Source organism: Malus sylvestris, chromosome 13 (assembly GCF_916048215.2).
Source record: "Malus sylvestris chromosome 13, drMalSylv7.2, whole genome shotgun sequence".
NCBI classification, from domain to species: domain Eukaryota; kingdom Viridiplantae; phylum Streptophyta; class Magnoliopsida; order Rosales; family Rosaceae; genus Malus; species Malus sylvestris.
This window is the reverse complement of record NC_062272.1, coordinates 12,974,630-12,988,647: the sequence shown is the minus strand read 5'-3', so window position 1 is coordinate 12,988,647 and position 14,018 is coordinate 12,974,630. Positions and strand designations below refer to the sequence as shown.

The 14,018-nt window shown below is 37.5% G+C and overlaps 2 protein-coding genes across 2 annotated transcripts; both read right to left on the bottom strand.

Moving 5' to 3' along the window:
- Positions 1-1,113: 1,113 nt before the first annotated feature.
- On the bottom strand, positions 1,114-2,078 carry LOC126595256 (chaperone protein dnaJ 16-like). The gene is made up of 2 exons (XM_050261614.1): positions 1,642-2,078; positions 1,114-1,516 (listed from the first exon to the last, which is right to left on the bottom strand). Exons 1-2 carry the CDS (start codon positions 2,076-2,078, stop codon positions 1,114-1,116), a joined length of 840 nt encoding a protein of 279 aa, XP_050117571.1.
- Positions 2,079-8,480: 6,402 nt separating this feature from the next.
- On the bottom strand, positions 8,481-12,750 carry LOC126597705 (vesicle-associated membrane protein 724-like). The gene is made up of 5 exons (XM_050264511.1): positions 12,449-12,750; positions 10,515-10,656; positions 10,290-10,410; positions 8,958-9,020; positions 8,481-8,862 (listed from the first exon to the last, which is right to left on the bottom strand). The coding sequence occupies exons 1-5, from the start codon at positions 12,636-12,638 to the stop codon at positions 8,713-8,715; spliced, it is 666 nt and encodes a 221-aa protein (XP_050120468.1). The 5' UTR covers positions 12,639-12,750; the 3' UTR covers positions 8,481-8,712.
- Between the last annotated feature and the right edge of the window lie 1,268 nt (positions 12,751-14,018).

The window sequence follows — 14,018 nt, the reverse complement described above, 5'->3', positions numbered from 1 at the left end:
CTAAAGCTTTTGTAAATGAAGCTTTTGAAGCTAAAGCTCTGTAAATGAAGCTTTTGAAGCTAGAGCTTTTGTAAATGAAGCTTTTGAAGCTGAAGCTCTGTAAATGAAGCTTTTGAAGCTGGAGCTCTGTAAATGAAGCTTTTAAAGCTATAGCTTTTGTAAATGAAGTTGAAGCTAGAGCTCTGTAAATGAAGCTTTTAAAGCTAGAGCTTTTGTAAATGAAGCTTTTAAAGCTGATTGACATGAGTGATGCTCATGAATGTTGACATGAGTGATGCTCATGAATGTTTATGTATGATTGACATGAGTAATGCTTATGTATAATTTGGGAGTACTGGACGTACTTTTGATCACCTGGTTGGTGTTAATAGCGGCAGGTTACCGAATAATTTTGGAGTACTAGGCGTACTTTTGATCACCTGGTTGGTGGTAATAGCGGCAAGTTGCCGAATAATTGTGGAGTATTGGGCGTACTTTTGATCACCTGGTTGATGATAATAGCGGCAGGTTGCCAAATAATTATGGAGTACTGGGCGTACTTTTGATTGCCTGGTTGAAGCTATTTTGGGCTTATCGGCCTTCGCCCTTTACACAACATTCCAGCCCATTTATTTTTGGCTTGGCCGTTTTTTTTTTATTATTATTACCCTCTGATGAGGTTATACAGATGTCTTCGAAAGATAAGAAAAATAAATTACATCATTCTGATGGGGTGTTTATTCCTTGATTTTGCAGTGTCCCCATATGCTTCCTTTTTGCTTTCTCTTTTCACTTTCTTTTTCTTTTCTTTTTTTTGTGTAGGCGCAGTGGATTTTGATCTAAATCTGCCAATAGCATTGCTTCTGTCAGTGCTTTTGCTTTTCTTCTTTGTGAGCACATGACCTCTCCATGACTGCACCACTTTTTCTTTTTCTTTTTCTCTTTTCCTTTTGCTTTCTCTCTGTCCTCGTTTTCTGCTGCGATCCCAGCTCATTTCTTTGCCCACCCATGTTCCCCATCCCTGTCTGATGCAATCCTTTAGGCATAATTTTTTATAATCTCCAAATCCTTAAAGTAAGATCATCACTGCAGGTAATCATTACTAGTGCTCGTGGTATTCGCAGGAGATGGGATCTAGGGGTCGGCGACTACCCCAACACCTTGCCTTGATACGTAATAGCCTGATGTCCCACTGCCATCTCCATACTGGAAAGTGTACGAACACTGGTTATTCTGCGTGGAACAAATAGAATCTGATTGAGATCTAAGACTGCACTTTCGATCTGAGCAAGAAATGAATTGTGACGTTGATGAACTTCTAGGAGGAGAAGCAGATGATCTTTGACTGTGATGATCTTTGAATTCCAGATGAAACTGAATAAAATGCAAGTTGTGAAGCTTGATGTGGGCCCAGATCTGCTTGACAGCTTCGGCGCCGGAGGATTCCTTGACACTGAGGAAGCTTCCCAGAACTTGAGGGATCAGAATCGGCTTCATAATCCCGAGGGTGGGTTTGGGCTTGGTCGAAAGATCATTTCTGGCAGGGGTAAACATGTACCATACCTGTTGCAGATCTTGCAGATTTTCTCCTTCTCCATGGAAGATGAAAAGCACCGAATCTCTGTTTTCTCTCTCTCTAAAAAAAATTTCGTTATAGAGTGCCCCAATGGAAGTGGACGAGCAGTGACCATGCCATTTAGTGCCTCCTCCAAGACAGTAACTGATACGGTGGTCTTTATTGGCACTCCAAGCTTACTAAAAAGGGCATCAAAAATAGTATTTACAGCACCCAAACTTGAAAGATCTAGCCCCAACTCATGGCTTTCTGTTTCAACAGCCTGAAAGCCGGCAGTGTCATACCGACGCCGTTTGTCTGGATCAGATAATATATTATAAGAAAACGTGACCTCTTTGAAGATATCAGCTGCTTTAAGGTCATTAGCATTTTTGTCATGATGGTACTTGAAAGCCATTTTCCGGTAAGCACTTTTGATTTCCTGGTCGGTGGAATTCCTATTGAGGCCGAGGACCGTATAAGGGTCTCGCCGAAGCTGTTTCTCAGCTTCCTGCTTCTCCGATTTCGATCGGCTGCCGGGCATTTTCGAAATTAACAGTCGATTTCTTCACAAAACCCTAGAAATTGCCTCTCGATTACCTTCAAAACACCAAATTCACAACTCCTGGTTGAAATTTTTTTTTTTATTTCAAGGAAGTGGCGGAGGCAAATCAGCTGTCGCACAGCACCGGAGCATCAGGAAAACCTAGAAAACCAAGAGGCAGAAAGACTCCATGCACATCCAACCTGGAGCCTTACAAGAGAAAGCAGAGAGGAAGAGAAAAAAGAGATGGAGGGAGAAGCGATCTTGATGCATCGTCTGCGATTCCTTGGTGATTTGCTCGATCGAGACTCTAAATTCGTGGAAGTCCTTGCTATTAAGCAAGAATCGTGAGGAGTCGGAGAGCTTGGAAATTAAGAAGGAGAGAGGGCCTTTGGTCAGGGCTTGGAGGGCGTCAGACTCCATCTGCGACGGCGAAGATTGGTCCACGGTCACGACATCTGGGCCCATGGAGGTTGTGTAAATTGGGGAGGTTCTGGGAGTCCAAGAAAGAAGAATAAGCAGCGACCATAGATCTGGGAGTCCATGGCGCCTGAAAGATACGGCGAATAAGTCGGACTTGCCGCTACGTAGCTGGCGATGATAATGTTGGTGCACAGGTTTTGGAATGGGTTTTTTGTTTAGTTTCTATGTGTTTTTTCAAAGAGATGGAGAAGTGATGGTGTTTAAGGGATGAGTTTTGGAGCTTAGTGAATGCTTTTTCTGGAAAAGCCCAGTGAGGTTTGTGGGTTTTTGCAGATTTTGCAGATTCACGGTGGAGGTGAAAGAATGAAAGAGAACCGACACGACTTTTCGTATCGATTCCCACAGACGGCGCCAAATGTTGATGCACAAAACCAGAGGTCTTGGAACAACGTAAATCCGACCGTGAATATGCATGAAATGTAAATAACACAAGATGTATCGTGGTTCACCCCAAGGTTTGGGCTACGTCCACACTGATATTGTATTTCTCTGAGATGTTGAAGAGGGAGAGAGAGAGAGAGCTTCTCTGTTATGTGAGAGCTTTGCGAGGGTGAGGGTATGGCCTAAGAATTGGCCTCCTCTAATTGTGACGGTGAGGAGTCCTTTTATACAATAAGGGCTCCTCACTTATTACATATTTGCACATTCCTTTATTACATAGTTACATTTAAGTTCCCCGAGTATTTGTACGATATCTAAATACGGAGACCCTAAGTATGGTACAAACAAATGTAGTTAGAATTCGCCTTCAAAGAGAATCAAATTTAAAACTTATAACTTATAAGAAAAACATCAATAGCTATAATATTAAGGAACTATTTGGCACTACAAAATCTGTACTTCAAGTTTTCTATAGTTTAAAAGGAAAAATACACATATAAATGATGAGCAATGAAATTTTTATAATGCCAATAATAATGCCCTAAGTTTAAACGGCACATGTGTCAAGATTTTAGATCCATGGGTTTTATAAGGTATCGTTTGATATGCAGACGGGACGGGACGGAAGGGGGAGGGAGTAAAGATGCCCTCGGATGGAAACAAAGAGGAAGAAGAAGGAGACAGAGAGGTTATAATTTTGTGTTCCACGGATGTGGAACAAGTCGTCCAGGGAGGTGAGGTGGAACGAAAATTTACCCAAAAGTTGTCTCGTGGAACAGCGTGTTCCACTCGTTTTAGACGCACCAAACGTAGGACGGAATATCTCGTCTCACTCCATTCCGTCTCGTCCAACGTACTAAACAGTACCTAAAATACACATGGGAGTTTCATCATGACAAAGTTTGGTGTAACTAAATATAATTTTATTAATCTCGATGTACGACTAGTGGTTTATCATGAATCGATGAAAACCCAATATCATTTCGCTAGGCCAATCATTTGCTTTGCTTACCAACAATGTAGTTCCGCCACGTGTTCATATACAAGTGGCGGGGTCTATCCTTTCAGTAAAATGCATTCAAAATGCCGAAACTGCCCCTATGCAAACCGAACAAGTGAAGGCAAATTATGGGGTTTTCCTAGCCCAAAAATGGAATAATATAGCCAGGCAGGCATGCAAGCTTGCAAGTCGCATATTTTGGGTGACAAAACTACGATTTTTCTTGAAATATTCAGACTTTATCTGGATAAATAGTAAAATCAACTTTTACTCGAAACCGAAAATTTTGCCAAATATGGAAATATACAACTTTGTCAAATACCAAAAAAAATTGTTTTGAATTTTGACTTGGGAAATATATAAAGAGAAATAACGAAAAGTTCAAAAAAAAATTAGTTTTAATGAAAAATGACAAATAAATGTGTAGTGAATAGTATCATAAAAAGATAAAAATGTGATTTTTCGTTAAAAGTGAACAGTACCGGAAATATTTCGTTAAAACTCCCAAATATATAAGCAGATATGTTATTAGTTTGAATTTCTTTGAGGCATCATATTGTTAATTATTCAATCTGAATGTCTTTTGATCAAAGACAGTAACACTGAAACCTAGATTTATATTGAAGTTTACCCTAATGACCGTTCATCTCGTAAATATAGCGATAAGTATATACGCCTATATCTTCATTAATCACCAAGTTAGAATTGTTTCATTCACTAATTTTTTTCATAACCAAGTTTGAATTGTTTCATTCACTAATTTTGTTCATTGACTAATCACATAACAGTTTTTTATATATTTAAATCTCGGTTAATATAATCAAAACTTCATTATTTATAATGTACATACAAGATACTAATGTACAATGCACATGTCATTTAGGATCAAATTTTAGGGTTCGGCATTATGATCAGCACGTCCAAAGTGTAGATTAGGGTTTGGCATTATTATTTTTTCCTCTTTAGGGTATTCTAAATAGTTTCCCGAGAAATATGAAGCCCCATGCATGCATGAATGAATTCAAAGATTTTGCAGCCATCATCAAGCTGCCATGCATGGAGCATGTCCAAGCAACATGTGCTATAAAGAAAAGCTATGGAGGAAAGAGATCTCCTGATAAGTATCCTAAGGAAACTCCATCCTTTAGGTTTAGGGCGATAATTGTTCGGGCTACTGGACAATTGGTAATTATTATCTTAGTCAACAGTATTTGGCCGAGTGCATCTTCACCTGTAAATAAATTGCTCAAACATTTGTCATTAAAAAAATAATATTACCCTTAATTTCGAATAGGACTTGTAACCAATCACGTCATGACACATGTTATTACCCGAAATTACATTTGCCGTGACATCATCCTAACGTCAGACTGCCTCAGACGATGGGTTGGGCGATTGTGGCCCGATCTAGCAATCGGGCCTTCTTTTTTTCTCTGTAGCCCGACTGATTGCGCATGGACTGGAGCTTATTTTGTTGGTTTTGGTGAATTGCATCATCCAATTTTTTCTGGCAATTGGGAGGGGTAGAGTTGCTCTAAAAGGAAAGGACTGAGGCGCTAAAAACTCATGTGGATAAGAATATATCATCATGTGTCTATATAAAAACTCATAATTCATCATAATATTGTAGGTATATATGCCCATCCCTTGTTTGAATGGGGTACAATCACTTTTCGTCGAGTGGTCAGTTTCCTTCAAATTAATGGCCTTCTCAACAGTTTCAAAGGGCAATAATAATCGAACAAACCAAAAACCAACTGAGAATAAAGATCGATATATATAATATATATAGACATATATGATGGAGAAGAGCCAGCAATATTGGAGCTCTTTGTTTCTCTTTTTATACTACATATATTATATATCCACTGATTATCCACAAATGATGGAGCAAGAGAGATCCTATTTGTCTTTTATGAGTTTGATTTTGACGGCAAGATCAGAGCTTTTGTCATGTCAATGCCATGCAAACCAGTTTCATATGAATTGTCAAATATTTGTTAGAAGATATTATCAATGAATTTACAGTCATATGTAATTCCATGCCCACTCGGGACTACGTATCGGTATTGAATATATTATCCTTTTGGCCAGAAAAGTAGGGGTGAAGAAAAAAAAAAAAGAAGTGAGAGTCTGAAATTGTATTGAAATTCAACCTTGATTATTGTTCGGCCAAATCATTACTGACATTGTTCAATTATATTCACGATTTTGATCCTAACTAAATCAAGCCGAAATGTTCCCCCAGTTCTAAGAAATGTTTTCTTTTTTGCTACTTTGTAAGGGAGTTAAATACTTTTTATCGAATACAAGTAATATTCTACATTAATATACCCTAAAGAAAGAATTTGAATCGAGGACGCAATCAATTAAAGAAGAAGACCTATGTTTGGATGAAGAAATTTAAGATTATTAAGGAATTTTAAAATGACGAAAATTGAAATGATGGGATTTTATTTTCTAGAATTTGTGAATTTTCTTGTTTGATTATGTTTGGATGAAGGAAATAAACTTGGAATTTGGATAAAAGTCAAAATTTATAAATTGACATGCATCAATTCCTTTGTTTGGATTTATAAACATAGAAATTTAGAATTTCCGCGTGAAAAAAAAAACTTGGAATTTGAGGCCTCTAATTCCCAAGTTTAAATTCCATGTAAATAGGGGTCATTTCCCAATTTATATGATTGAGAGTTTAACATTAACAAATTCTATTGTTCTTTTAGGTTAACCAAATAAGAAAATTCACAAATTCTAGAAAATAAAATCCCGCCATTTCAATTTTCATCATTTTAAAATTCCTTAGTAATCTTAATTGAGAATGGAATTTGTTAATTTTAAACTCTCAATTATAGAAATTGGGAAATTACACCTATTTACATGGAATTTAAACTTGGGAATTGGAGGCCTCAAATTCCTAAGTTTTTTTTCACGCGGAAATTCTAAATTTCTATGTTCATAAATCCAAATAAGGGAATTGGTGCATGTTAATTTATAAATTCTGACTTTTATCCAAATTCCAAGTTTATTTCTTTCATCCAAACATAGTGTAAGAGTCATATTAATTAATTACTTACAAAAAAAAAAGTGGAATACTTAATCTAGTTTAATTCTAACTCGTTTCTTGGCCATGTGACAAAAAAAAATTCAAAAAGAAGACCAAATAACTCCATTATTGGTGAGCCAAACATGATTAAATAATGTAATGACAAATGTATGTTATCAGTCACATGATAATATTAATATATACAAATTCTATGATTTTCTAGGGGAACCCTAAACCCTAATCCACCAAAAAGGAACCCTAGCCAGCTCTAATTTCCAATTGATTGGGAAGACCATTGGGACGATGTATAAACTTCAGTTTAATTAGTCTAAGCACGCCATTCGTACTATTATAATTTATTTGTTACTTTTCTCAAAGTTCTGTTCTAGGGTTTGAAATTATGCTCAGCGTTACGTTTTTCAAACTATGTAACTGTTTTGCTTCTGCTGCGCCTACCTTAATTTCATGGGACTAGTCTTTTGGGAAATAATTTCATGGAACTAGTTGGACTTGGACTCTCACGCAGCACTTAAAGGTCGGTGCATTAAGGCAAAAAAATATTGAAGTTGTTCAGCAAGTTTGGCAGGCCATGACTTATGATGCTTCTAAATGATTATTAAAACTTCAGGGAATAATGTGTCGGAAGTGCACCAAAAGATGACTAAGTTAGGGCTCATTTGATAACCAGCTCGCTTTTATTTTTTTATATTTTTCTGCATAGAGAGAGAGAGTATGAGGAAAAACATATCCTTCAGTTTTCGGAAGAAAATTACCACAAGTGGCCTAAGCACATAGTTTAGACCGTTCACGTTCTCCTAGAAAATCAAGGTTTAAGAAAATTATGATCACCCGCTATTCGATTTTAATCTAACAGTAAAGGTCGTACCCAGTGCACAAGGCTCCCGCTTTACGCAAGGTCTGGGAGAGGTGAATGTCATAAAACAACAAAAGTTAAATAATTAATTACTGTTAAATAAGATTTGAAAAGGTGAGTGACTATAATTACCCTGGTATATAGGAGAACAAGACCGCTCATGTAAATTCTTTTGGTTTGCATGTCGTATAGAGTAGAGTATGACAAGTTCACATTTAAACTGTCAACTTAGGGCCACACATAATATCGTTACTCGTTAGAGGATCATTCGACATTAGCTGAAAAAAGGCAAGGAATTTGTAGCTAAAATGGTTTACAACATTTACTCGTGTACTCGAGCTCTATGTTCCATTCCCCTAGCCCAAATATTTGTTTGTGTCAAAATACATAAAAGAACTAGCTGAAGAGTATTTGTCTTGCCTAGTTCCGATAATATCCGACACACGCAGAAAGAAGACATCATTTGACAGCATATGATGAACATCTAGTATTCTGAATAGTAGCGTTGAGCTTCTCGACCCTTTGCCTAAGGATTAGTCAGTTCTGTTTAAGCTTCTTTTGGAACATATTAGGAATATCCTGATCTAATCAATCATGTAAGATTCAGAAACGAAAAAATTAATCACCAAAACCTTGTCTGCATTGTCGCCATATCAAAATAAAAATCTAGAAACATATATAATGAACAATTTGATAAAGCCAAATGTAAGAATTCTCTCTCTCACGCTATCCCCTCGCCTGCCCCCGGCCTGCCTCTCCCTCTCCTTCTCCCTCCATGTTCAACACAATCTGTTGAAATGAAGCTCATGTATCGCATAATTCGACAGCATTGCTTTGTGCCTAAATACTACTAGTTCGTGCAGTCAAATCCATGGCAAATAGAAAGCCAGATTACCAGGACCAGAAGTACGAGGATTCCGAAAACGACCAACTTTATCTTCATGTTTTGATACCACATTTTCCTTCTTATTTGTGTTCCCTTATTTTTGTAATCTTGGGCCTGAAAAATGCAACAAGCAAACTTATTCAGCACTTAACCAAGGGGTTAATACAGATGACAGATAAAAGGGCAGGGTTGATCTTGCCTCCACTTACCTGAGAACGAAGATCTTCAGTCTTGTCAACAAGAACAGTCAGGTTTTCCCCTCTATCGATAGCCTGAAAAGCATGTATAGGTGGAATAAGCATGAAATGCAATATCTACGGCCTGGTTAATTGGTGTAACGAATCATATAATGCAAGGTTTATACATCCCAGATGGTGACTGCAAAAAAAGAAGACGTACTGGACTAATCTCACTAGAATGAATAACCAAAGTTGTAACGAGAAGCTCTTTCTGTTCAAGTGTTTATTGGGATTGACAACCAAGAGTCACTTTACTCAATTGTGGTAATTTGTACAATGAGAAACCATATGCCTGGTAGACAGAACTATGAATTCGTACTTAATGCTAGTAGCATGGGGCTACCTTGTTTGCAAACAAGTAAAGTACTCCAACCACCAATACAGTACAGTACAAATACAGGGACCTCCCATACGATTCTAATAATTATATATAATCGAGTAAACTTTAAAAGCTGACATAACAGAGTAATAATACATATAGCACCACAGCCAGCAATGTAAATCACGACAGAAGCCCCTATACCCCATTCTATCAGTCCATAACACCTGTGAATTACAAAATCACAATCAGAGAGTGACAAACAAACAAGGTCTCCTTGCTTCTTTATATCTTTCTGATCCTTCTTAGTTTGGGATTCCTCTGCTTTAGGGATTAGGAACTATATCTGAATTTTTTTTTACTTCCTCTAAGGAAAAGCTTGCCACCTTGATTGAAACGCAAATCATTCCCTTGCCAAAAGAATTAAGAAAAAAATACTCTTCAAACAGATTCTCCATGCATTTTTACTCTCTAAAGCTATGGATTTGCCATTTTCGATGACCACCACACGCCTCGGCAAACCCCAGCACCAACATTACCACACCACCACCATGAATAAGTCACTCACATTCATGATGAAGCCATTTGACACATCCACTATGAGGTCACATCTCTTCCTATTACTAATAACTGCTAGTTGTTAGATTTTATCCATCGTTAGATTTTCATAAATTTTTGAAAGGCTAAGTTCAACAACTTACTTGATTAAGGGCAACTTAGAAATTTTTTTAGTCCCACTTAGTGAGGACCAATGTGTCTCTCATGTACAAATAATGAGGGAGGTCTAAGTAGACTTTGGAAAGACGGGATGTATGTGTTTGCTATAAGAAAAACAGAAGAAAAAAAAACAGGAAGACAAATAACAAACTTCTGGTAGAAACATCACTAATTAGACCTGCGTGAGCAGATGGTATATCAATAACTAAAAGCATTCCTACTTTGACAGTGAACAGATGCACTATATCTGAGAAAAGAAACCATACCTTATCAATATTCTCTAACATTATACTTTTAACTTCTGAAACTTGCGCCTTCACTTTCAAAAGTTTTTCAATCTCTTCTGCATGATCAATTATATACTTCATGTGCTCTTTCATAACTGGTCTGTAATCTTCAAAATCATCTCAGTTTCCATTTGGACAGAAATTTGTTCTCAAAAGAATAGAGTTACTTGAACATAATCTATCATGATTCACGAATGAACATACCCGAATTCCTTGTTAAGACTTTTGGCAACAGCCGTATCTGCTTTACCACCCCCATATCTTTTTCTGAAGTCAGCTCTCACTCGTTCTAAAAATGCAATAGATATCTGCTTGCCGACAGAGTCTTTGGCAACAACACAGTATGCTGCAAATTCCATAAAACACGGATAAGAGGTCTGACACCAAAAAACTTCCCCCTCAAAAAACTCTCAGATTCAAAGTACTTTGATTTGGGCACACACATAGATGCATCAACAAACTACGGGCTGGTTTGGTATTGCTGTGCTTTGAAAAAAAGCTGTTGTGAGAATAAGCGGATGTGCTGTGAGAATAAGCGGCTGTGAAATAAATCAGTAGAGTGTTTGGTAAACTTTTTTGTAAAAGTGCTTTTGGGAAAAAAAGCAGTCTGATAGTGGATCTTTTCATTAAAGGAGCAATGTAGCTCTGTGTGCTTTGAAAAAAAGCCAATTTTCCAAAGCTGCAAATAGCAGCTTTGACTTTTTCCTTTGATTTCAGCTTATTCTCACAGCAGCTTCCAAAATAAGCCCTTTTTTTTCAGTTTACCAAACACCTAAAATCCTCACAGCTTTTTTTCATGGGTGCTTTTTTTTTAATCACCTCACTCCCAAACCACCCCTACAGAAAATAACAAATTGTACTACTAATTCGTTAACATCCAGTTCATACAGAAACTAAGACTATCTCAAGCTTATTGTCCAGGTTAAAACCGATAAACTTTTAAATCTATATACAACATTTATTGAAATGGACATTTGTATGCAAATAGTACTAGCATGAAACATAATAAAATAAACATATAGCTATTGAAATGGTTCAACCCCAAGCTTAGATGAACTCACAGGTCATCTCTGTGGCCAACTGATAGGCAAAAGGCTAGAATAGACAATTTTTTTGCCTTTTTAGTTAAAGAAGGCCAAAAGCCTAGAGCTGAGAGTCGAACTCTCAGTGTGGGTGTGCGTGTGCCGTAACAGCTCTTAACAACTACGCTATGAGCGTCCACGAACTGATGCTAAATTTGATTTGAGTCATATAATAGCTATCTATTTCCATAAAGTAAGGGATCCAAAATACGGGGCAGTCAATTAAATTATGGGTTGCATCCTAAAGAATGCATGGTGTAAGTACAGGCTCTACTATTAAATGAACGCAATCTAAGAAATGTGATACCAATCCATGGAGACTAAAAAGTTTGTTTTTTTCTCTTCATAGTGAACTAGAGAATTCAAAACGCCATTTGAATTTTCAGCATCTAAACGCGGAAAAGCATTGATCACATTTACTATTATTCAAATGGTATTTAAAGTGCTTCCTTCTTCTTCATCTCATAATTATGTAAATTATTTCATCAAGTTCCTTCATTTTCAACAATTCAACCAAATCTACTCACCAAAATTCACCTGATTTCCAAGCCTAGTCAATATTAGCTAAATGCCTAGTGAATTGAGCTAAATGCCAAGTCTTCTAATTGTCGAAAGCCAAAAAAAAAACAAAAACAAAACGAGACTCAAAAATTCAAAAATTTTCTCAGCAACCAAACTGAAGAAAGTTGAGGTTTTACCATACAATATAGGAAGTAGCCCGATAACTTATAGATATAAGCACATGCAAGGTCCCTTCTTTCCCCGACGTGGGATTCATACTCAATACAAACAGTTTAAAAGACTGAAACTTTACCAAAGGCTCCGAAAACCAAGCAAACCCTAGTTCAAAAAGCTCACTAATTTCCAACTTCCCACTACAAACCAATCAAATCCCAGATCATAAATCCTCACATTTCTCTCTTTCACATTAGATCCAGCTACTCCGGCATGCAATTCAAGCTCCCGGACTGTCTGTTTTCCAGGAAAACAAAAGAAAATCATACAGAAACAGAAAGTAAAGAGATCAGCCAGCTGGAATCGAATAGAACTACGCACCGTATCCATCCTCCACGAGGAAATTGAAGGTGTGGTGATCGCAGTTGTAGGTGAACTTGTTGTTGGAGGAAGGAAGCTTCTGGAGACACTGCGCCGCAATCGCGGGGAAGTTGCCGGTGAACTGGGTGTACTCCGACAAGATCATCGTACCTCGGGCCACGAAGCTGTAGATGAACGATTCCTGAGTCATTGTCGAGTTGGCGAGTGAGCTCGCTCGGAGGTGTGGAAGCAGCGGTAGCAGGCAAAATCGAAGGCTCTGGTTGGTCTTTGTTTCTTTGTTATGAAGTAAGAACTTTTGCTTTTGGGGTTTATGATGCTTAATTAATTATGCTTAACGCTCATCATTAAGTCACTAAAACAGTGGAGTCTTGAATTAATTATTATTTTAATTGAATTTAGTGGACAGGGATGTGATTCAAAACTGTTTGAGAAAATGTTTTTCCTTGGACTGAAAGTCGTAAAGCGTCTCTCTGCTTTGACCGGTGTAGACTGTAATGGCGGTAATGCCCCTGCTTAGGCGCGAGGGCACTGTAATACAATTGGCGATCCAGGTCCGCAGAGGAGGGTATTCTGGGAAACACAACCGATTACTAAATAAAAAAACAGCCGGCGGCGTTTGCAGTTTTTCTGTCACCTTTCAATATTTTGAATTTTGGCTACTCGGTCGTCTTGAAAAAATGTTAGTTAGTTTACCAATTCGTAATGAGATTTAAAGGAAACAAAATCTAAATTCGTTGCCTTGACGATTGAGTTGTGAAAAGTCAAAAAAAATAAATGCGTGAATATTATCTTTTTAAAAGTTTAGTACTGAATTGTCATGTCCTTGTGCATCAAAGTTGATCTTGTGAAATTCTCATATTTATCGTGAAATTTTTTTTATTGTTGATGATTTGGGTCGTTTGAGTTTGTCATGCAATTTGGGTCCAGTTTTTTTTTTTTTAGCAAACTCCTCCTTCTTGCCATCTGTTGCTAATTGCAAATATAATTGGGTCTCGTGACGTCATGATATTCTTATGTAATCTTTCTTTTCTTTCAGGTTTATATTGTGACAGCCCGTCCCGGGATATTTGTTTTGATGGTGTGAAATGTCGATTCTACCCTTGAGAGTGAGTTGTGGTTGTGTAAATAAGCTAAGAAATTAAACAATTGAGTTTACTTATTTTCTTCCTAACCTTTTGGACCCAATTAGAACCAAAGGTTCTAATTGTTTTGGTTAGTTGTAAGAAAATTTGGACCACACACACTCTCTCTCCCGTTGACTCCCTTTCTCTCTCTTCCCTCTCGGTTTTTCTCCATTTTTCCGTACAATGTACGGACAAACCTCAAACCAAATCATTTCGTTGCAGATCGAGGTTGTGATCGATGTTTTTGGACTCCTTGCAAGCTTAGGACTCGAATGGTGGTGATAGTTGGACATGAAAACCTCGAAAAACCCGAGAAACCATAATCTCCGAATTGAGCACTGTTCATGCAATCGTGAATGTGAGGTTTTTAGAAGATTTTAAACTGCTAGTGAGCTTTAGAACATCTTCACGAAGCTCAGAGAAGAAAAACGAAGTGAATTGGACGT

Bases quoted from the DNA above. Each gene is read 5' to 3' on its own strand.
- LOC126595256 (XM_050261614.1), bottom strand. From the start codon at position 2,078: ATGCCCGGCAGCCGATCGAAATCGGAGAAGCAGGAAGCTGAGAAACAG. The intron at 1,517-1,641 runs GCACTCTATAAC...TACCCCTGCCAG, and splicing joins GCTCGTCCACTTCCATTGGG to AAATGATCTTTCGACCAAGC.
- LOC126597705 (XM_050264511.1), bottom strand. From the start codon at position 12,638: ATGACTCAGGAATCGTTCATCTACAGCTTCGTGGCCCGAGGTACGATG. The intron at 10,411-10,514 runs GTATGTTCATTC...TGAAGATTACAG, and splicing joins AGTCTTAACAAGGAATTCGG to ACCAGTTATGAAAGAGCACA. The intron at 9,021-10,289 runs GTATGGTTTCTT...CATGCTTTTCAG, and splicing joins TGTTAGAGAATATTGATAAG to GCTATCGATAGAGGGGAAAA.